Below are 23,316 nucleotides of genomic sequence, written 5' to 3' on the forward strand. Positions count from 1 at the left end.
GACGTGGAGGCTCGTCAAATGTTTGCACTGAGAGCATGCGCGGAAATCTAGACAATTATTCAAAGATCGTCTATTTTACAATAGTGCCTGAAATAGCTCACTTTGGCTCTTAGGGTTACTCGAAGTTGACAACTCCTTAAACACATTATACATTTTTAACACAGAGAGGAATATCCATTTTATACGTATAAATTCGTCAACAAAAGATTTTCTGGAATTTTAATGTAAGACCCTATTTTTCACTTCAGTAGTATCCCTTACATTTGTTGTATCTGAAAAGTCAACAAAGTGTGTCCTCTTTTTAACCCGTCTGTTATTAAAAAAGTAACTTTTCAGAACATTACTCATCCAGTAATGTTGCATCAGTTATCTTATTCAGACCGGAATGGGTACCGTATATGTCAATATGTTGGAAGAACATTGAAATATTAATTTATGTCAGTAATTCACTTAAAAAAAAGCAAAATCCTGTTACACAGATTAGTTAAAAAGGAAGGATGAAAAATATGTTATTGAAAGGTGTTTGTGTTAGGCATTACCACAGCTTTAACAGGATCGTAAAGGAAAGCCAATGAAGCAGTTTGGGGGGAAATTACAAGCTGTGGACCCCTAATTGTTCAGTATACAAGAGACTTTTGGCTGTAGAACATTGGAACATTTCCGGAACATGTACTGTGTGCTCTGATGAAAATGAATTTATTGGCATGATAAATATGCTTAAATATGCTAAATAAATTACACCAGCTTACACACTACTTCCATTTGAGGGAGACCCAGAGAAAACCCATGACTAAAGTCAATGGACTAGTGTAATTGCTGACTTTGGGATTCCTCAGACTAAACTACTGCAGTATCACTGATGAGAGGGCGTCTGGCTTTACCCTTGAACCTCTTCAAACCAACCTTGGCTTGGTGGAAGATGAAAAATGAAAACATTATGGCCACTTCATAGGTTTTAAAAAAAAAAGCAATTTCACATTTCTTTTATTTCCAATGTTTCATATGTGAACATAAAACATGTGGGTTTTTCATGATTGAAAATTAAAGGAATAAAACTCCAGAAATACATGAAGATATTCCTCAATCGAAGCTGATTAATCGTATGCACCTACTGTTTGAATGAAAACAAGAAAAGATAAAACAGTCATATTATTAATGTTCTTTACAACATATCAGAATTATAAAGGAAATTTCAGGAGACTTTGATTTATTAAAGGCTATTTAATGAAAATAAACAGTTGATTTCTCCGATCCCTCCCTTAGAATTAACTACAGTAGCAGTGTACCAATAAACATGCCATAACATACATATCAACAGCTTAATTGGGTTATTCATTTCTAATAACCAAATCTTGATAATGCAAAGTTGAATGGCAGAAGATCAACAGGTTTTGTTTGTGATTTGCCAGACTTTGTCACAATTTTCAGATTTTTTTTATTTTTATTTAGAACATTTGTGAAAACCCAGAATCATTTCCTTCCACTTCACGGTTATGCACTACTTTGTGTTGGTTAGAGAAAATATGTAATATGTAAGAATTTGACAGTGTGAAACAGTTACAAATATAAAGCCTATTAAATTAGGCATTGATATAGAAATGGACCTTGATTTAGATTGTCATTTTAATGTATTATAATGCTATTGTGTTTTAATAAATTACATAATTGAGTTTTGGAAGCAAATCACTCGCATTTTGTACTACCAACCTAAATTTAGAATAATTCAGAAAAGGTGTTAAAAAGTAAAGCAGATCTGCCACACTTTTTGAATATATTTTGTTTGTATTAAAAATTAATGGAGGAAAAATGAACATAAATCCTTAAAAAAAAACAATGAGAAATTATATTTTTGTGTGTGTGTGTTACTTTTCAAACATTTATATTATCATGTTGGTTTCAATTGCACAAACATTACATTAAAATATCTTAGTTTTTTCAGTTTTGAAGGCCCTACAGTGTTACATCATTTCCTTTTAAAAACAACATCATTACTGGCTGGAAAAATTTATTGGCAGTAGAAAGTAAGAACGCTCTCCTGGTTTCCTCTGACCATCAGGACCGGAGCTCTGAGATCCCGGGACAAGACGTCAAGCCATGCCAGGTACAGAGAACTGGGACAGCCGTCTCTCCTCCCCACCGGCATGGTGCTGTTAGGAGACACAATGAAAGACGCATAACAGGATTTATTTTCAGTTTGCAACAATTGTGTATTCTAGTTCGCAGGACAGAAGCAACAAAAGTTACAAATGTTGCACTCACATCACAATCAGAGCTGCATCTCGGGAGTAATCTAGCAGCACCTCATTCAGACGAATCTGGCGGAGGGACTGAAGGTCACACAGTGTTAATTCTAATGAAGAAGAAGTGAGGGATAATGAAATATGAAGTGGTAAGAATTTCTCAGACCTTAGCCATGTTCCTCTCCAAATCCTGGTTAGTGATCATCCAAGGTGTTTCCTGCTGCCTTGGAGGGTCAGAATCGGAGTCCTGTTTAGGATTTGAGTCCACCCTAAAGCGACCAATCATGTTCTCGAAATGATGAACACTGGAGAAAATAAGAAGATACTGATTAGATAATGTTTCAAAAGCCTGGATCAGCGTGTTTTTTTTTTTTTCCATTTGCTGAATGGAAAAAGCAAAGTACACGTCATGCAGTTTTCCTTGTGGTATCACCTTTATCAGCAACAAGTTGCTTTCTGAATGACTTCACCATTATGTCACATAATTTTTGGAGTGATTTTGGTTTACTTCTTTTCAAAGCTGCTTCAATTTGTTTAGATTTGCAGACAGTTATTTTTGCATGGGTTAGACTTTTAACAAAGTTGAGCTCTGGACTAAGATTGGGCGATGGTAACTCCGTTATTCTTTTCCTTTTCAACCATCCTGTTCTGCATTTGCTGCTGTGTTCAGCATCGTTATCCTGTTAATGATCGAGTTTGGATCAAGCATCAGCTGTTAGAGAGCTGCAGGAGTTCATCGGCGACTCAGTCACTGTACGGTATCCAAGTTGTGATTGTAAAACAAGCCCAAAAGATCATCACGTCCTCCAACATGCTTGAAATTGGTTTAAGATCTATAACATGCTAATTGAGATCGGGGATGGAGTTTCTGGATTATGTGATGAAGCTGATCGTGAGGCAGATTTACTGAAATACCCAATCCTTGAACAAAGCATGCAGTCTTACTTGACAGGCTGAGGATTTTGGTAGATGTCAGGAATCACTTCAACGTCTTGGAAACCGAGACGGAACTTCTTGATGAGAGACAAAACCCTAGGAACAAACCATACTCATTAGATATTTTTCGTGTAATCTCAAAAATAAAAAGAAAAACAATCTTGTTTTAAAACAAAAAAGATAATCTATTATGAATATATTGCTTCATTTAAACTTCATAAAGCAGCCATATAAATCATATCACAATTAGTGAAATTAATGATAAGAAATTAGGCAAGCTATTTAGAATTATTCACTAAGCCACAATCAGCTTATTTGGACTGGCTATGCATTTTTTTTTATAAAGACAACGGTTTTGAGTGTTCAGTATTTCATTAATTTCTCTGCAAACATGCAATGTAGCTTTGAGTTAATCAAGACCAAAAACACGTGAGCACATTTATTGTAGCAGAAATCTAAAAAAAAAAAACATTAAAAAATTTACACAAAACCTGCTCCGTAAAAAGAAAAGAAAAACACTCAGATACTTCTGCCCATTTTTATCCCCTCCTCCAAAAGAAACTAAAATAGCAGATCTCTTATATAAAACAAGTAATCTTACTCTTCTTTCTGCTCGTCCTTTTTGTCTGCTTCCCCTCCGACAAAAACTCGGACCTTACACCTGGCCCAGCGCTTCCTGCGAGTCAGCAGGTATGGCAACAGCAGCGTCAGACCTAACAACAGAAAGGTCATCATTAGGAATGATGCCAAAAAGTCAGAGAAGCAAGAGATGAAGGTGGTGACTGGCGACTGCAGACGTAGCGGTCCCACCTCCGTCATCAGACAGCCAGTAAATATCAATGGTCTTCTTCCCTTGTTTTTTCTGGAACACGGTGGTGTGCTGCGGCTCAAGATCAACAGAGACAGAAGCTGCAAACAATAATCATTGTAGAATCTGAATACAAGTAAAGTTGCATCAAGAAAATACATATTTTCTTGTGGTGCGATGATGTGCACAGTACATACATATTGTGCTCGTTCGAATAAGGGAGCCGGGAGTGATGGTGTTAATGTTGTCCTGTCCCTCATCGAAACCCTGATTAACTGTAATAAGAACATTAACATCAATGTGAGACAGGGAAGAACGTATTGATCACTTAAAAACTTTAAATTGTTCTTTAATAATGCTCTCACCATGCGACTGAGGTGGTCTGGAGACATCCAAGCCCTCTTTCATCCTCAGCACACACACTCCATATTGCAGGTCAAAGGCATCACTGAAGTGCACATGAAATTTAATTCAACAAAGCTTTGTTATCTTGGACAGTACAATAATAATTTAAAAATGACATATCCATAAGATTATTTATGCTATGTAGATAAGTTCGCAAATATTACTCACTGCAGGATTTCTATGTAGTTGTGTGCAGCCAGAGATGACTCTGAGCGCCAGTCTTTCTTGAAACCTATCATCAAAACGTTTGGCTTTATTCGACCCAATCCTGCCCCCTGGTGGGTAGTTAGCAACATGAGCAGAGTGGAAAGAAGATGGCCACGTTATTAAATATATTCAAAGAAAGTAATAAGCCTCTGTGAAAATGAATCCTCAATCAAACGTTACAAATTCTATGCCAAACCATCGGACGCAGATTATGTTGCATACACTGAACTCTATTAATTATTGAAACACATTAGAATGAACAAATGTTCTAGACAGACAGCTGATTCCATAATAGAAAACATAGAACACTTTGTTGAATAGAAAGATATTTCATGGGAAACACTACAACATTGATCCTTGTTTAAGTCATATTTTGGTTGTTGGGGAGTTTATTGAGCCGTTTCTGACCTGAAGCAGCATGTTAACCCCACAACGCAGATCCGAAGCCACAACTCCCCTATAAAACGACTTTATCTTCCTTTGGTTCAACCAGGAGATATGGCTGTCACTGCTCGCCTTTTCTAGAGCTGATGGGGAAGAATCGGCCTGAAAATCAGGAAGGACAATTAGTAGTTCTTTAAATTGCAGCGCTAAACACAAAGAAACTTATGTACTGCTTTATTGCATGAGAATAAGTTTCATGTGGGCATTTTAATCCGTACGCACAGTGACCACATTTCCACACATCATCAGACTGAGGTCCTTTGTGAAACAATTGGCGAGATCCAAGAGAACTGGACGACTGCTGGGAGGACCAGTGAGCACCAAACACTGGGGTCTGGAGGGAGCAAAGGCATAAAGAGCTTTAATCCAGACACAGTATCAAAACAGGAAAAGGATTATAACCACAGCAAAGTACCTTTTTATGTACTTATGCCGACTTCTGTACATGTTCTGAATACACTAAAACAACTTAAACTAACCAAATGCAGCTACGTTCTATAGAAACAGGTTATTCCACTGCAGCCACAAGCTTTTTATTAAGGAAAAACAAATAATTTTAAGGGAAGAGAGATGGATCTGGAGCCATTTTACATTCTCTTTTGTGTTTCACCAGACCCAAATGGAGTGTTTGTTTCCTGAAACCTGAGTCTTAGTCCTACTTGACCAAAGTACACAATTCCAGCTAAAGTCTAAAGCAGAGTTTAGAAAACTGTCAAAAACAACCAGTTACCCCATGATATCACTCTTGACTGCAGTCCTCTAACAGTGAGCTACTCGTAAAATCTTCACACAGACCTAAGCATATCACTAACCTGTAGTTCTTGACGTGGTCCTCCACGACGTTCAGACCCACACAATGGTTCAACGCCATGTTGTAGGAGCTTGCTTGGAGTGACGAGCCCCAGTTCACATCTAAGCCCAGCAAGGAAAATGAATGAAAGCTTTGATATGACAATAAGCTATACTTTTATTTTTTTTTTTACAGTGAGTCAGATTACCTGGCTTTTTGTACAGTGTGTATCCCAAGAGGAAAAAGACAACTCCAATTGCAATAAGAGCCGCCCACCAGGTCAGCAGGAACATGATCACCACACAAATCACAGCACATAGCAGCGACATCCACTTGCTGTAGAATCTGAAGGATGGACGCCAACCTGCAGATGAACAAATAAACGCCATCCACACTTCACAGTCAGAGAAACTGACCTTTGTTTTAGCTACACTATCAAATGTTCAAGGGCGCAGCTTCATGCAATTTAATGTAGAGATTAACTTGTACATAAAATGATACACAGCTACATCATGTTATGCACTTGTATGCATTACATGATTCATAAGTAACAGTGCAGGGAACAAGTAATTTTCACCTTTAAGATCTTGTCTGTTTTTGGTCATTTGTCATTCATGTCTGATCATTATATGCCAAAATATAGGAGTTACAAGTAAATTGCCGTTTTTGGGATGATGATTTCATTTATTAAGGGTGAATAGGCAATCTGACCCCATGTAAGTTCTGGTTGTGAATATTTAGTGGCAACACTAAACATCACGCATTTGCAATAACTGGCAAAAACTCTTTTGTATCGCTGTGGAAGAATTTTGCCTGCACTTTGTTTGATTGTTGTAACTTTGCTTACATTGGAGGGTTTTTGAACATGAAAAATCCGGTTAAGATCACTCTTTGATTAGGCTAATTCAAAAGCATTTTTTTTCCCTTTTTTTGCCATTGAACTTTATCCTGATGGCCAATCATTCAGGATTCTGCTGGAGACCAGAATTTGTGCCGTCATCAATAATAGCAAGTTTTCAACTCCTGAATCAGTAAAGTAGCCCTTGAGAATCATCCTACCTCAATTGTGTCTGACTGTCTAATTATACTATGTTCTGTTTAAAGGAACACTGCCAGTGTTACTCCATATGTACAGGGACCCACATTGCAAAACTTCTACTTTTGTCTTGTTAGTACACAGACTACTCTTCCAAAAGTGTTGGGAACCATCAAAAATATTTACGGGGGAAAATGAGACCGGCCTTTTTTTTGAGGTCAGTAGTGATTGACCTCAACTGAGGCCCACCCAGCTTTAGATGTTGTCATTGCTCCTTTATGACCTCCTATTTAAAGGACCAAAATGCTATTTTGAAAGTTCCTCTGTTCCATGGTTTTTGTAATCATTTATAGATAATGGCTCTCACTATGGTTCAGTGAAGACTCAGAATCCTAGAAATGTTTTTGCATTTTTTCCAGAGCTTTATATTGTTTTTGGTTTTTTAATGTGTTCTTGAATTTAATTATAGTAGGTTGTGTATTGCCTTTTAAGATCTTTTAGCCTACTTCATGTTGTCAGAGGTTCTATTTAAATGAATCGTTGTTATTAATTTAATCAGGCTTAAGCATGGCTAGTAATAATGAACACCCATTCAAGAAGGGGTTAGTATATTTCAGCTCATATTTTCACACAGGTCCTGGTTGGTTTTGAAACTGGCTTTTCTATTTACTCAGGCTGCCTTTGTCTAATACATCAAGCATTTCTTAATGAAATGAAAAAAAAATTAAGGGTGACAGAAAAGCAACTACAGAAAAAATCTGCAAGAGAGCAAATATTTTTGACCTACCTGGTGAATTGGTGATTGAAGCATGGAAGCAGCTGAAATTGATCAAAGAGTAGGAGCAGAGGTAGAAATTGGAGATGATCGGAGCGATGGCATTCAACTCGGCTGGTAAATTATAAGACAGAAAATAATTTTACTTGTCAAAAGCTACTCTTTATTGGGTGAAAAACACAAACTTCTTGTTTAATATTAACTCTTTAACTGACCAATATGTTTAATAATTAAATTTGCATTGTATGCATGATGAAAAGATAACCATCATATCAAATATACTGACTATATTGATATGAAAGGGAAAAAAAATAATGTTCAGTTACTAAGAATTCAAACTGTATCTTGATACTAAAATTATTTTTGCTTTCATTGTTCTTTCACTTTGTTCTTGATATAAACTTTAAGACTTAATTTTGTGGTCATAAAGAATATTTATCCCAAAAACCAAAAAGTTGCTGAATGTTAACTCAACATGCTGTAGGACTTGGTTAGAAAATACATTAAACATCTGTCTCAATGACTCACCAATGATAATAAAACAGGCAGCTATGATGTACGTCAACAGGTAGGCTCTGAGTGGCTCATGGTTTTTGCCATATCCTTTGCCGAAGAAACCAATGAGAGGATAAAGATGGTCCTTACAGAGGCACTGTAAAGCAGAATATGATAAATAGGATAAAAACATTAAACAAAAGATGCAGGGCAATTTTTTTCCACATCTGTATAGTGGTGTTTGAAACTGTTTGTACCTGAAACACTTTGGGAGCAGACACCAGGCAGGCCAAAGCTGAGGACAGAGTTGCTCCGAATATACCAGCAGTGATGAGAGGGGCAAAGGCTGACACCATGCTTAGCGACTAATCAGAGAAAAGGTCTGATTTATTAAACGCGTACTTCTTGTCAAAAATGTTTTATATGGTTCACGGAGAATGTATGAAAAAATGTGTTTTGATTGGACATATATCCTTGTGGCAATAAATAACCTTAGGATTTGATTAAAAACAGACACAAGAACAGCTACAGTTACAACTGATGTAGATTTTATGCCATTATATTGTCGCCTTGCTCTGCATCTCCTTATAGTTTAGAGGCATTAATAACTATTCACATTTTTATTGGAATTAAATAATGTCAACAAAAACTCTCCTTCACAATTTTGGATATAAAGAGAGTGTGTAGTGGCATGATTGTTTGGGTTACAACTGACCTGATAGTAGTTACTAATGCCATAGGTGCAGGTCTTATTGTTAATGCACTCGGTGAAATCCCATCCATACTGACATGATAAACCTACGCAGGCGTCCAAGGGTGTTGAAGGGGACAAAGTATCATTCAGAGAGCCAGAGGCATCCCGAACCACACAAGATCCTGCATAAAAGTTAACATACAAAGGAAGAAATCCAGTATTTACAACCATCGACAAACCTCTATGACAAAAAAATAGACATAGAAAAAGAAACGATTATTAGCTAGGGATTAATAGTTCAGTGCTGGGAAGGTTTTTTCGAGTTTACTCTAGAGAGAACAGCAGCAAAACATGTTCAAATACTACATTTGAAGCGTACTCTCTGTGCATATGTTTACTGTATTTTCCATACTACTGAATGGGAAATACAATAGTATACAGTAGGCTTACCAACAGTTGCAGAGATGATAAGGTAGGAAAAAGTAGTCCAGAAAATCGCCATCAGTGTCCCTCGAGGAATAGCTACTGTTGGATTCTAAGATGGAAAACACATGAGATATACAAAGTAAACTACTTCTATCCAACCACATTAATATTTATTCATGTGGGTTTTTTTTCTTTTTATCTGTAGGGGATACATGTGCCCCCCCTAATATTGCTAGAATAGAAGAAAGAGGAAAAAATACACTTGCATACCTTCAAATCTCCAGAGATGTTGGCTCCTGCCAGGATGCCCGTAGCAGATGGGAAGAAAATAGAGAACATGCCAAAGAAACTGCCCTCTGGGCCCCGCCAGTCGGGTACAAAATTGGCAGCAAAAATATCAGCTGTTGAAGTTGACATGGTAAAAGTTATGGTAGAATCAGGGCAAAGAGAGAGTCTTATCTGTCTTGGCGTAGAACTTGCAACCTAGATTGGCCATTTCATCCTAAGGATTCATATCTTATAGACATGTTTTATGTCAAAAGTATAAACTTGCCAGAAAAATCACCCATCAAAATATAAACTACAATAAAACAAAAAAGACAATTTAACTACTAAAATGATCGAGGAAATTCAATGGGGACATTAAAAACTTAAATATTATGTTCAGCTAGAGCTAAGTGCCAACAATATTTACCGTTGTAGCTAAAGAATCCTTTGGCTTGTTTCTCCAAAGAAGCAGGCATAATGGTTCCAACAATGTAACTGGCAAATGACACCATTATGACAAGGAAAAACAAAATCTGGGCCTGTGGAAAACACATAGCACAGTACGGTAAGTGGGCAGTGCAGACAAACATTTAAGAAGGTTTATTAAATAAAACTGGGTTTTAGCAAAATCTGAACAATATCATCTTAGACTCCATTGAAAAGGTTTTGGTTTCTATTTCTGTCCTACTCTGTGTAAGTCTCATTTTATGCAACTGTTTGAATAAATTTATAGTTGAACTAAACTGGTTTAACCTTTGATGTCGCAAGGCAGAAAGCCTTGGCAGTGCCTGACTTTCTGTTCAAACACAGCTGAATTTATTCCTATAAACCTTTTATGTGCCACAGATTATACAACAGCCAATTCTGTAACTTATATAAAAACAGTCAGGTAACCTACATAGATATCTGAAGTCTGGATTGTGGTGTCACAATTTTATGGTCACAATAAAAAAAAATAAAAATAAAAAATACTAGCAAGATTTTAGGAGAACATCTTAAAAATGTGAACAGACATTTTAAAGTTAAACCCAATCTTTATAAAGACACAATAAAATGTAACTATGCTTTATACTGGTCTCAGCCGGAGTTCAGAAACCTTTACAGCCCCGAGAACCATTACTTTTATTGGTTGAGCTAAAATTAGCTCAGGTCAACAACCGATGAAACAAATTAGTTTTTTTTTGTTTCTTGGGAATGTGTTTTGATTTTTAAATTAAAGACTAGCAATTTAGTTTTAAAATAAAGAAAATCATTATACTGATGGGAGTGAAAAAAAAGCATTCTGCGACAAAATGTAATGTGGAAGCAAAAGACAACATTACCACATTAAAAAGAACATCCCTAACACTATTTAACACTATCTATTATTATTTATTTTTCAGAAATGCTATGCATATCTTTGAAGAAAACTCCCAGGAGTGCTAAATTCTTTGACCACCGATCTAACCTTTGACTCCCACGCCATGCCTGCCATTGAAATCCCTAACAGAGCTGTAACGGTGATGATCCCAATAATGCGGATGTCATTCGTTCGGTCCACCATGACAGCTCCATGTTCCTAAGAAAGAGATGCATATAAGGAGTTTCTGTTTGCATTATTGTGAACCTGATTTGCTCATGCGTGTGGAGAATGCTTCTCACCCTCATGAGGTCTGTGACCGTCTCAGCAAAGCCCACAGTGTGCATTGCCACAGCCACAGCATTGGCAAAAGCAAAGATCAAGCCAATAGAGCCGCCCAGCTCTGGACCGAGGCTGCGGCTTATCAGGAAGTAGGTACCGCCTTGGGGTATGATGAGGTGAAAAATGTGATCTGGTTAGATGTTTGTGACTTTTTCCTCATTGAAAATAGACTATCTTTTAACAACAAACCTCCTTTGACTTTTCCGTTGGTGGCTATGGCTGAGGTGGAGAGACCAGTGATCCCAGTTATAGTAGATGACAGCAAAATGATGACCCAGGTCATACCTGTCAGAGGTGGGAAACAGTCTGAGTGAAGGTTCAGTTCATCCACTGAAAATGTAATGTAATTTAGCACACATGCAGACCAATGAAGGTTATGTTAGTCAATTAATTTGCAAGGAGCTGGCAGTTCTGGAGCAGAAGACTTTGGTACAGACAGTTGCAGTCAGTGAGGCATTTGAAGGTCTTCATATACAGAATATGCCTTGTAAGATACGTTAGCATAATCAGCACTTGTTGTAAATTGATTTTGTTTGTGAGTTTGCATTATGGTTGGTTTTGTTGTACAGTTTGTCAATATGTCAGCTATTCCCTATACAACAAGCACTTCTTAATACAGCCATCCAATTCCATATGAACTTGAAGTGTATCATTTATCAAACCCTGACAAGTGCTGTCAATGCCATCTGGCACGTCTATGAGATATTCTTAATGTTTGGAGAACTTCACTTACGTTGATTAATTGTTCTTTTCTACCTCTTCTGTCCTAATTTGCAAACTCTTTTCACCAGATACTTGCAGACTGAATCATTTTGATAGCCACATTTGTTCTACATGTTAACTAAATAATGCTTAAAATCGCTTAGCGTCTTAAATTCGAGAACACACTTGAAAGTGCGTCACACCAGAAATGTTTAACATACCGATTCCAGCCTGAGCCGTGATCCAAGGCAGTCGCAGGTACAAGATCACCCCCCAGATGTTTAACATGCAGCGAATCTGTGTACAAACAAGCAGGATTTTTACAACTACAAGGCAGGAGTGAATAAAAAAAAAGTTTCATAAGAAAGACAAAATTTATGACTGAGGGTGCCAGACGTTTATATAAAATTGTGTTTCATTTTAGAACCAGGTCATTGCAATACACCAATTAACTAATAAAAAAAAAATATGAGGAACATAAAAAAAGCTCAGTGACACATTTAAATAAACGAATAACTGTTTTAAGGGACACACAAAGTACTTGAATTAAAAGAAGTGGAAGAGAGTGAAAAAGGGTGTAAAAAGTTAATTTTAGCATGTTCTTTGGAAAAGCCGATGGGTGTGCTTCATTGAGACATTGTCTTTAGCAGGCCAGTAATATATGGACTTGTACATTTCTTTTTATTAATGTTGCAACATTTTTCCCCAAACTGCACTATGTTTGAATAATCACTAGCTGACAAACATCTTATAAAAAAAAAACAAGACTGATTAAGACAACTTGCATTTGTATTACCAGACAATATTCATTTGTCTATTTTATCCTTAAAGTTTTGATTACATTTACAGATGAGTGCATATGCATGTTGATTGTTTTATATGAAGCAATGTATTTGAATGGAAGGTCAGCATCAGTGATTTAGATGCGACCCTGCTCCAAAAACACCTGATTCAGCTTCTCAGCTCTACAAGAGTCAGTAGGAGGCTACTGACCTGACTATGTAAATCAGTTGTGCTAAAATAGGAAAATATTTAATAAATGCAGGACACAAGTCCTCAAGGACACGATCTGCCTCTTTTGGTCTCACTCAGTACAAAACTATTTGTTTTACTGACAAACATAGTTAAAGTTTAATTCTTCATTTCTGCATAAAACTTCCTTCAGAAGAGCAAAGAAACAGACAAGGTGTAAAAAATCTTTAAAGCAACCTTTTGAAATTGCTTCAGGGTTTACGCAGGTTATCTGCTTTAAGATGTACAGACTGGACAAACCTGCACAATAAACTTACTGAGTGCTACATTTTTACAAGTAGGTACATTGTAAATCTCACCATGAAAATATTTTATAGGGTTTGTTTAAAAAACACTTGTTGATACTCAGTGAAGTCTCCTTCTGATGCAACAATATTTTCCCCATAGACGTTTTCTTCCGGAAAACCATAAAACTTTTCCACTGTTCCGGCTGTTTGAGAGGTTATAAACACAATAGGGCAACAAGCACCAAACATTTCCAGAATATAAGTTGTAACTTCTTTTACACTCTTTTTTTTACCTGCAATTAATACAACACGATGAAGAGGAAATCAAAACCTCAAGGGCGAATTTACCTCAAGACAAAAGTGGCATTGAGAGCGAAAACAAAAGAGAGACAGTGAAGATGTGTGCGAGGCTGTTCAATTCGAACACTGAAGAAGATGACTTCAGTGGTTTTAGTGCAGAGGAAGAAGATCGAGATAACAAAGACTTTTCTGGTTCCCTATCAACTTCTGGACCCAATTTAAACCACTTCTAATCACTTTCAAGGCCATCCTGTCACAGCTCCTCTGCATTCACTCATCCTTATGTCCTCTGCCTTCATTCACCTCTCTGTCCACTCTGTCTGTCTCAGTATCATGAGTCCATCGTGTTCTCTTACTCTACTCTGGAATCAGCTGTCACCCGATCCGTAAAACTGACTCCCTTCCTCAGTCTGAAAACATCCTCGAAACATCTTTTCAAATCTGTATAATCTCCATTATGTTTGATTTATGTAAGTTGCTGATGGTTTGTTGGTGTATTGTTATGTTTTACTTTTTGTATGCTGTCCTTGAGTATTTTGAAAGATGCTTTAATGCATTTTTATTATCCGGCTCAATATTTTTAAGCAGTCGTGTTACAGTCATGCTGGAAAAAAAGCATGTACATGTACTGGTATGTATTTCATTAAAAGAAAAAATCTTGTATATATAATTTTTGTGTGTGTGTAATTGTCATGATTCAGTGGTCTGTCAGTCAGATTCAGTCCGCCTGTCGTCGCCGGCGGAGTTTGGTGACAGGTGCTTAAATTCCGTGACAAGCGTATGTTTCCGTAACAAAAGTATGTTTTTATATTTTTAATCTTTTTTTTTCTAAATCTCTCTTACTGTTTATTCAATGTCACATGCTGTTTTTATTTTTTCTTTATGTATAGCACCTTGAAATGCCTTGCTGCTAAAATGTGCTGTACAAATAAAATTGGATTGATTGATTGATGATACAATGTGAATACCTGCAGTGGGTGCATCGTATATTCAGATGTGAACATCCATACCCAACACACTCATCCTTGCAGGGCTGCCGGGGAGGGGGGCTGGTAGACCCTGATCATGTCGCCAGGGCAACACAGCCAGGACAAACAACCATGCACACAAGGAGTTTTTTTTTTTAGGGACACCAATTAACCTAACAGTCATGTTTTTGGACTGTGGGATGAAGCCAGAATACTCGGAGAGAACCTACAGGGAGAATATGCAAACTCCATGCAGGAAGACCTACCTACTGCAAAGCAACAGTGATGAAAACTAAGCTACTGTGCTGCCATAGGTGCAGTCAATAGTTTGGAAATTACGGTACTTTAAAACATTCAAAAGTTTTTTTTTAATTACTTTAAAGTTAAATGAAAGACGTTTCATTATGAATTACAAACCACACAGAGAAAAGACTCAAGTAAGAATTATAAAAAAAAAAAAAAAAAAACATTGTTTCCCCCTTACTGGTTTGAAGCCCAATTTACCTTTTTCAAGCTGATGATTGAAATTAGAACATTGCTGACACATCTCTTAATGAATTTAATCCATCACAACTCCTAGCCTTACATCAGGCAAGTCTTCATTTCTACCTACCATGACTCCCTGCACCCAACCAAAGCGGGTGGGTTCAGGTGGGGGCTCCTTTTCCTCGTCGTCCTCATCTTCAGACGTGTCTCCTTCCCTCTCCTCATACATGGGAGGTCTGGAGTCATCCTAAACAAATTAAATGTTAAGTCCAATGACTTAGAGACGTAAGAAAGCATAGTTAAAAAAGAAAATTTAGTACTGGTGGGACTGGTAGTACAGAAGCAGTATAATTCAAGAAAAAGTAGTAACTTCATTAAGCATAACTAGAACTAAAATAATATTGGATATCACCGTACTGAGTAGACTACCTTGCAGAAATAATATCCAAGTCATACGTAAGATATATTTTTTTACTTTGCTCGTCGAAATAGTATTTAATATACGAACTGGTAAAGAGTACATTCCTTACCTCGGCATTACCATGCAGTTGATACAGAGATGGCCTGAAGCGTCTTTTCCGACCCCACGCCTGGCTGTTGGCGTAGAAATCATACTGTGGTGGAGCATCTAGAGTCTCGTAACCACTCAGAGCAATAGATGGACGGGATGTCATGCTACTGCCATCACCGTAACACTGATAATAATCCGACTCAAACCCCCCAGATGATGTTTTACCATTAAGCACCGACATTGGAAGGTTAGGTCTGTATGCAGACAAGTTAACATTGTCATTAGCAGCTGGACGCTCCATTAAAAAATGTCACATGAAATCTCAGAAAATTTCAAAGCGATATTGGTGAGTCAGAAGTATTTCCCTCACGTACAGCTGGCAGCTAGTCAATGAAGTTGATCATGGAGTTGCAGTTAAAAGAGGAAGGCTTTATTACGAGGGCTGGGTTTAAAAGTGACCTCAACGTAGCAGGAAGAGCCTCAGGCCACATAAGATGTTCACTTGTTCAGTGAAAAGTCAAACAAGACTCATTACAGAAATTATTAAACCTGACATGAACGGTTTCACATTGAAGAGGTCAGCCAAGAAATTCTTTCGGACTTAAAAGTCAAATATTTGATTTAAAAACAACTCAAAAAACTTTTCTACAGATTTTTCTTCCCTTCCACCCCAAACATTTAAATAAATAAAAAATGCTTTTAAATGCCATTTGAAGTTCTTTCCTGGTTTTATCATCACAGCTATTAATGATTAATCTCCTGTGTGATGTTTTTGGCGAGATTAGTTGTAAATGGCATAATTACGCTTGTATGAACGACCTGTACGATGCCCTTGACTGAAACCAAACAAAGTTGTTTATGGAGCGTGTAAAGGTCAAGCAAATATTCATCTTTTATGCTCATTTTGGAAAATAACGACACTTGTTATGCAAGAAAAAGTATAGTGGTTTGCCATCTGGGAAGTTGTCAGTTCGATTCCAACATCCCAGACCACAAGTCCAAATGTCCTTGAGCAGCACACTGGGTCCAGATGTGCCACCAGTCATTCTATTGTGAAAAAGTACCTAGATAATGTGACTGGCAGCAAGAACATTTAAGTTGAAAAAAGGTCACATTAGAAAATTGGTTTTTACAATGAAGCAGTTTTATTAAAAGTAAAACCTGACTTACTGTACGTTTTTATATATCCTGCTTTTTTACTGGAGTTTAGTTTCTGTACAAATGGTATTGTGTCATAGTTGGTTGACAAAAGAAGCTCATGTTGTGAAATGCACATCACTGGAAATTTGTAGCAAATTGAAACTTTTAGTTTTGGGGAACTTCTTTCCTGTACAGAACACATTGACCTTGAAAGCCTTCAAAACAAGATTGACTTGTTTTTTTTCCATTTTACTGTTATGAATGTAACATAAGATGAAACAGTGTTACCCAATCTAATAAAATCAGATGACTGTTTTTCTTGCAATTGAAACAACTCAGTTTTTTTCCCCTGATAAGCCATCAACCGGGTGGGCAGCCGAACGGTGCAGTTCCACTACTGTTCTTATTAGCATGAAAGAGAAATTCCAGTGAAAGGTGTAGATTGGGTACCCCGAACTGCTGCTCAATCATCAAATATTGCTCAATCATTAAACCTGGTCGCAAGAAATGTTTGAATTTAAAAACCTGAGACTCCTTTCCTTGAACTATTAAACATGAGGAGTTGCCTTTATTGTGGCTTTAAAACAGTCCAAACCAATAATTGCTCCATTGTCTCATTTACAACCCTGGACATCTCAATCACACTGCAGTTCCATCACTGCACAAACAGGTCACATGCAAAGGCAACCATTCACCCAGTCTTTTGAACAACAATGAGAAACCAAGGTCACGTCCTCTTCTGCCAATATGTTACCTAATTAGGAATGCCTAATTTAAAATGTAAACATGTAATATTGCTTTGGTAACGGTTCTTATAAGAGTGGAAAGTACAGTTTCAGAGTAAAATGCATGTACTTGAGCTGAAATTAGAAAACTACACATTTCTCTCCCTGCAAAGTAATAAGACTCCAAAATGTAAAATAGATTGAAGTTACTACCAAATGACTAAAAGGGTCTTTCCAGCCCATTTAGCCAGAAAAGGTCCCAGTTTAATTTAGTGGAAACCCTATAAAGATTAGATGGTTAATAAGTAGACATACTGGCACAACTCGATGGCCACATGTTAGCAATTTAAACAAGAGATAAAAGTTAAGGTATAGCATGCGGTTCACCGATTTTACCAAGTTATATTTTCATTTAGATGGTTAACAGAGATAGAACTCCCGAGTTTTGCAGTGATAAAATGGATGCCTATATAATTGAGTCAAAAACAAAACCCTCACATAGACAGAGTAGGTTTTGAAATTTTATTTGACAAAGGGCAACCTTAGATCCTGTTCCTTGCACTTCAGGTTGACCTGCATTGCCTGGAAGAGAGTCATCATTAGACATGAGATTCAAATTACATTGAGGTTCAGAAATGTAAGCAGCACTTCCCTACATCATTCTTTGGAGAGTCTTTGGTTTATTTTTAAGCCAGCAAAAGTCTTTGGTTTCTCACATGCATTTTACTAAACCAGAGCCATGAAGTGCAACTGCTGTAGGTTGACAGGGCCATTAAACAATACTCCCTGTTGAACCAGGGTCACAGCAGAATCTGATGGCAAAATTAATGAAAATGTGCAGGATTAGATTCAGCGAACCTTAAAACAGTGACCATTGAGCTGGTGGGAACTAATTAGTGATGATACCTGGAACAGTTCACATTTTGAAGCAGACATTTTATTAAATATTTAAATGAGCAGAAGGAAAACGAATGAGCAGACTGCACAATTTAAGCCAAAGTTCAACATGTTCATGACCCGAGTGCATCATCATAACTTGCATAGATCTTCAAGGCTGTTCTTGTCCAACAGGGTATTGCTGGAGCTTATAGCGATTTTGAGCAGGCTGGTAGCTTGATTGAGTAAAAATGCGTTCAAAAGTACTGAAAGGAATAGAAATAGAAGTTGTCTCTGCCTTTGGTGAGTAACCAATCCTTTGTGGAAAATTTGTGTTCCGTTTATTAGGTTCATTAACACATTCACCGTCGATGCAAGGTACTTGACTGCAAGGCTGAGATTCTGCATTTAGGTAAGGGTAGCGAAGGTCTGAAAAAGACCCATCTTGGCCAAGCCTAGAGAATGAAGATTCACATGGGGGTTGTACATTAAAGGATGTTCCCGCAGTGTTCCCAGTCAGGTACGTCTGCCCAGAGACAAAACCTCCTCCATTAGTGTCAAAGAGTTTTACATAGTAATCTATTCCCTCTTGGAAATGTCCACTGTTGTCTTGCTCAGGAAGTTTCTTTTGAACTTTATATCCACTTGGCCTACTGTGCAGACCAATTACATCTTCAAAAGTATAAGAAGGTTCTTTTCCACTGTTGTACTCGTGAAGATGGAGGGAAGAAATTGGTTTCTGCCACGTTTGTGGCCTTTTTGCAGGAACAACTTCCAACATGGGAGAATTAAATGATGAACTGCCATAAGTGAGCAGGCCGTGCTGTGGACCTGAAACAATCTCAGCATTCATCTGGAGATCACTGTATGGTTTTAAGGGATTATTATGGGTAGAAGCAAATTGGCTGGCTGAAGGTCTAGGCTGACTTTCCACATAGCTGTTGATGCTGGGCTTCAGAGAACTGTAGAAACTTTGAAGCCTTTCAGATTGCAGTGGTTTTGGCTGGATGGTTTGATATTTGCCGTTTAAGGGTCGTGTAGCATCAATAAGATATTTTGAAAGTGCCAGGACTGGAAAACGAGGCTTTCCAATCTCTGAATCTCTTAGAAACCAGGATGAAAAGCTTGGTTTGTTGACTGTAGGTTTGACAGTAACGGGCTCATAAGGAGGTGGCTGCTTCTGTTTTGGTTCAAGATTTAGGGTTGGCCGTTTCATTTCAGGAAGCCCAGTCGTTCTGTGGTACCCAACATCATCAAAGCCTAAAACTGACTTTTTAAATTTACTCTCAGGTGATTGTAGTTTTTTTGCCTCCATGTAACGAGTCAAAAGAGACTTAATTTGGGGTCTGATAGTCAAGTACCCACCACCTTTAGTGAGGTTTGACAACGTTTTAACTGGGAAAGAAAACTCTAGTTGTAGGGTGGGAACTGCAGAATCTTGTTCCTTTTCACCTTTTTGATCGCTTGTGAAATCTTTGATGTTAGCAACAGAAGTACTATAACCGTTTTGGGGCAGTCCAACACTTTGAGAACCATCACCAACATATTTGTTATCTTGGGATCCTCTGTTATATTGCAGAAGAGACAAATTTAGCTTTTGTTTTGAATAAGGCTGAACTACGTCTTCTCTCGTGTGGCTTGTTTGGGCTTTGTTGAGACCCAAACGTTCAAGATACTTGGCAAAAGACAAAGATAGCGGTTTGGTTGAATCCGTTTTTTGGGCTGCCAAACTCTGCCTGGCTGTGGGATTATAGTTTCTTTGTGGGGAAATTAATTGCCATCTTGAAGAGGTCAGTTTGCCATCAGTAGGTTGGGTGTAAGTTGACCCACCTGGCTGCTGCAGAGTTTGCTTGGGTCCAGCAGCAGGATAGTTAGACCATGTTGAGCCCAGTTGCTTTCTGGTTTGTTCACCTGCTTTCTGGCTGATGGTGGGGGATTTTAATTCAGTATGAATGGAACTCAACCTTTTCCCTAGATCTCCATAACTGGTCTGAAAGATATTTCCTGGGCTTTTGTTTTCAACAAACTTGCCAATGGCTTTTATTGGATTTAAAGATGAAGCTGGAGTACTTTGGAGTTTGGGGTGAGCTTTTGTGGGAGAGTCAGTTTCTTTCATTTGATCAAGTTTATAAAAAGGGAGATCCAAGCTGACCCTGAAGCCTCGAGGTTGAACTAAAGGGTAGTTTCTTTGTGGTCCAGGTTGGACTGGCAGGCTCTGTGGCCAAAGATGACGTGGAGTTTCCCTAAAAGTCTGGCCAGGGGTCAAATCCCTCACACCACTCCTTTGAGGGTTTTGTCTTGTGTTGATCAGATTATTCTTCAGCCGCCTCAGAGAACGCACATAATGCAGAGGGCGACGGTAACCAAGTATTTCCTGTTTCCGTCCTCCATCTTGCCATGCTGTGTACCCAGTATTGGCTGCAAGAACAGATCATGTCAATATTTTGTGTACATTTACCTTCTTATTTAGCAAGGCAATATCAAATTGTGGCACACAATATTCAATATTCTAGGAAGTCCTAGCAAAATATATATATTTTTATATATATTCAACTTTGATTGGAGTATCGATTACAATCTTGGCAGGAAAAACAAAAAAAAAAGCTAGAAAATATTTCAAGTTGCAGACAAAAGTTATGGTGCAATGTAAATAATCAGTTATTGTCACATTTTTTGAATATCAAATCACAGAGCACTGGTCAAACTAAAGTAATCACAGTGGTTTCAAAACGTTTCAGAAAAGCTGCCACGTTTCTAGTAACAATAACACCACAAATACCCATGGACTGGAGTTTGCAAATCAATTTAACCCAAATCTGTGTGTGTATGCTTCAAAAGTCAAACCTTAGGCTTAGAGGCACCAAACTGGTCTAGTTTGCAAATAAAATTAATGCAAAGTAGTCTCATCACACAGAAGGGATGAGTACATCAATATTAAGAATAAAGCCAACATTTTTAGTCAGATTTTACATTCATTAATTTAGAACAGTACTGGAATTTCACTTCTGCATGACATGGTTTGCCTGGTTAATAAATGCTCAAAGATGATTTACAAGTCAGTTGATAGCCTACATATGTATGAGACTATTTCAATAGGGACAAATTGCTAAACACCTTTTCCATGTTACTTCAGGCATTGGCTAACAGTTTTAATGGGGTTTAGCAGTTCAGACTGTGGGTTAAGAGGCCTGAAACAAGTCATTACTCTTTTTACCAGTTTCACATGTTGCAAAAGGCAAGTCAAACTTACCTTCTGGCAAAGTAGAGGCACAAGTAATTTCCTTTATTAGGCAAAGCATCAATATTCTGTAAGAATTGAAAGGACATTTTTACAAATATCACCTTTCAGCCTAAAGTATTGAGCAATTACTGGGCTCAGTAAAACCAATCTGTTCTTGGACAGATTTGTTACCTTGAAATCATGAAGCCAGCAGTCATGACAGCTGCAGCGGCACTCAGCAAATGTCCTCTGGAACTTTCCAGCTACAAGTGCACAGCTGCCCTGTCAGTTTTGCTCCAATTGGAAGATAAGTTCAGGTTTAACCACCATTCATGCCAACAAGGACCTGTGGAAGTTTTGAAGGATACCAGACTCCCATTCTAATGAGATGACAATCAGAAAGGGCAACAACAACAACAAAAAAAAGGCTCACACAGGTGTAACCACTTAGTTTGATTGTTGTGGCTTACGGTGGATTTACTGCTTTCAGAGAAGTAACAAGGACAGATTCGTCATTTTAAAGTCCTACATTCTTGGGTCTCAAGTTTATTTTTCTCCCACAAAAGATAATTTGTTCATGCTGAGCCTTTAAAAACTCAAATGTATGGAAAAAGATGGAGCTTTACTGAGCACAGTGTGAAATTATTTTGTTTATGTACTCTCACAAGCATTTTTTTCAAACCAGAACAAGAGTCCATCCAAGTCTGTAAACATTCATCTTAAATAAGTTATTTCTTTATCTATTACTGACTGCACTATAGGAATTTGTATACAGTAAATATGTTTGGTCATAAACCAATATTTAAAAACTCATTTGATTGATAGGATATTTTTTGCTTGCTTCCTCCCTCTTTACTGAGAAGAGGGTCATAAAAATATCACTTAGGAGTGGTGTTTTATGAGTAAGACACCACTTAGGAGTGTTTTATGACATTTATGAGCAAGCCTCATTTTCATCCATTAAAATCATTCAGACCAAAACAAAAATATAGATTGCCTACCTATAAATTTGATCTTTTACACTAAGGTATGACTTGGCAGCATGCCCTCCCAGATAGAGCGTCAGCACCTTCCTGAATTCACACAGGCTTCCAAATAAGTGTTATCAAGGTAGAACTAACCAAACCAAGATAAAAACAGACGAGCAGGATTGACCAAGGTCATCAACGCATTTCAGAATTTTTTTTTTTTCTGCTTGGAAAACCAACATGGAGAGCAGCAATTAAGTTTATTCATTCATGAGTCTTCCTACACAAGATAAGACCATTTAAAGTTTCTTAGACCTATATGTAACACAGAAGACATGGTCAAAAACGAAAACTAACTTTTTCATTTAATATGTACAGCAGGGATGAAACTTATTTTCACTTTAAACCACTTCAAGTGCCCTTAAAGCAGAATAAATAACCTCTCCATTTGAAGAGTATTTTTTAAAGTAAAATATTTAACATTTTTATAATGTAATTTGTCACTATACAGATAATTGCTTTGATTGATAAATATTTACGTACATATTCTATTTATATATCTGTCTGACCTCTAGTTTAGAGGGCTACATCAAAAACACAGGATGGGCCATATTAGGCCCCCGGGCCTTGAGTTTGGCTCCCCATGTACAGTTTAAAATCTTGTCCCATCTTCTGAATAAGGTACATGCAGTGTTGAATCTTGTGGCCCATTTTAAGTCACATTCCCAATTATGTCAATAATGCTGTTAAAAAAAACAAAATCAGACAAGTCATTACAAAGCCATAGCTGCAAACATAAATACTTCAACTCTGAAATGGAAGAAATCAATTAGGTGTACCATAACTTGATTTCTAAACAAATGTCACTTTTCTTTTTCTAACTGTTGCTGAAAATGTGCTATATAAATAAAATTACCTTACCTTACCTTACATTTTCTGAAATTATCTGAAGGTTGT

The 23,316-nt window shown here is 37.4% G+C and overlaps 1 protein-coding gene across 1 annotated transcript; it reads right to left on the reverse strand.

The window, feature by feature from the left end:
* Positions 1 to 949: 949 nt before the first annotated feature.
* slc12a3 (solute carrier family 12 member 3) lies at positions 950 to 22,117 on the reverse strand. The gene is made up of 28 exons (XM_008411742.3): positions 21,584 to 22,117; positions 21,422 to 21,477; positions 15,450 to 20,589; positions 15,047 to 15,166; positions 12,128 to 12,203; positions 11,394 to 11,489; positions 11,165 to 11,304; positions 10,971 to 11,081; positions 9,951 to 10,062; positions 9,527 to 9,657; positions 9,281 to 9,365; positions 8,852 to 9,012; positions 8,394 to 8,501; positions 8,170 to 8,293; positions 7,654 to 7,755; positions 6,039 to 6,194; positions 5,853 to 5,952; positions 5,263 to 5,374; positions 5,005 to 5,142; positions 4,558 to 4,664; positions 4,350 to 4,432; positions 4,182 to 4,259; positions 3,987 to 4,085; positions 3,778 to 3,889; positions 3,186 to 3,272; positions 2,407 to 2,545; positions 2,260 to 2,327; positions 950 to 2,147 (listed from the first exon to the last, which is right to left on the reverse strand). Exons 3-28 carry the CDS (start codon positions 15,729 to 15,731, stop codon positions 2,006 to 2,008), a joined length of 3,069 nt encoding a protein of 1,022 aa, XP_008409964.1. The 5' UTR covers positions 15,732 to 20,589; positions 21,422 to 21,477; positions 21,584 to 22,117; the 3' UTR covers positions 950 to 2,005.
* Positions 22,118 to 23,316: the final 1,199 nt, after the last annotated feature.

This window comes from Poecilia reticulata, chromosome 6 (genome assembly GCF_904066995.2).
Source record: "Poecilia reticulata chromosome 6, P_reticulata-male-v2, whole genome shotgun sequence".
Lineage (NCBI taxonomy): Eukaryota > Metazoa > Chordata > Actinopteri > Cyprinodontiformes > Poeciliidae > Poecilia > Poecilia reticulata.

Coding starts and splice junctions, on each gene's coding strand:
- slc12a3 (XM_008411742.3), bottom strand. CDS start 15,731: ATGGAGCGTCCAGCTGCTAATGACAATGTTAACTTGTCTGCATACAGA. Junction 9,013..9,280: donor TATCATCTCTGCAACTGTTG/GTAAGCCTACTG, acceptor ACTTTTATGCAG/GATCTTGTGTGGTTCGGGAT. Junction 4,086..4,181: donor TATTCGAACGAGCACAATAT/GTATGTACTGTG, acceptor TATTGTTTGCAG/CTTCTGTCTCTGTTGATCTT.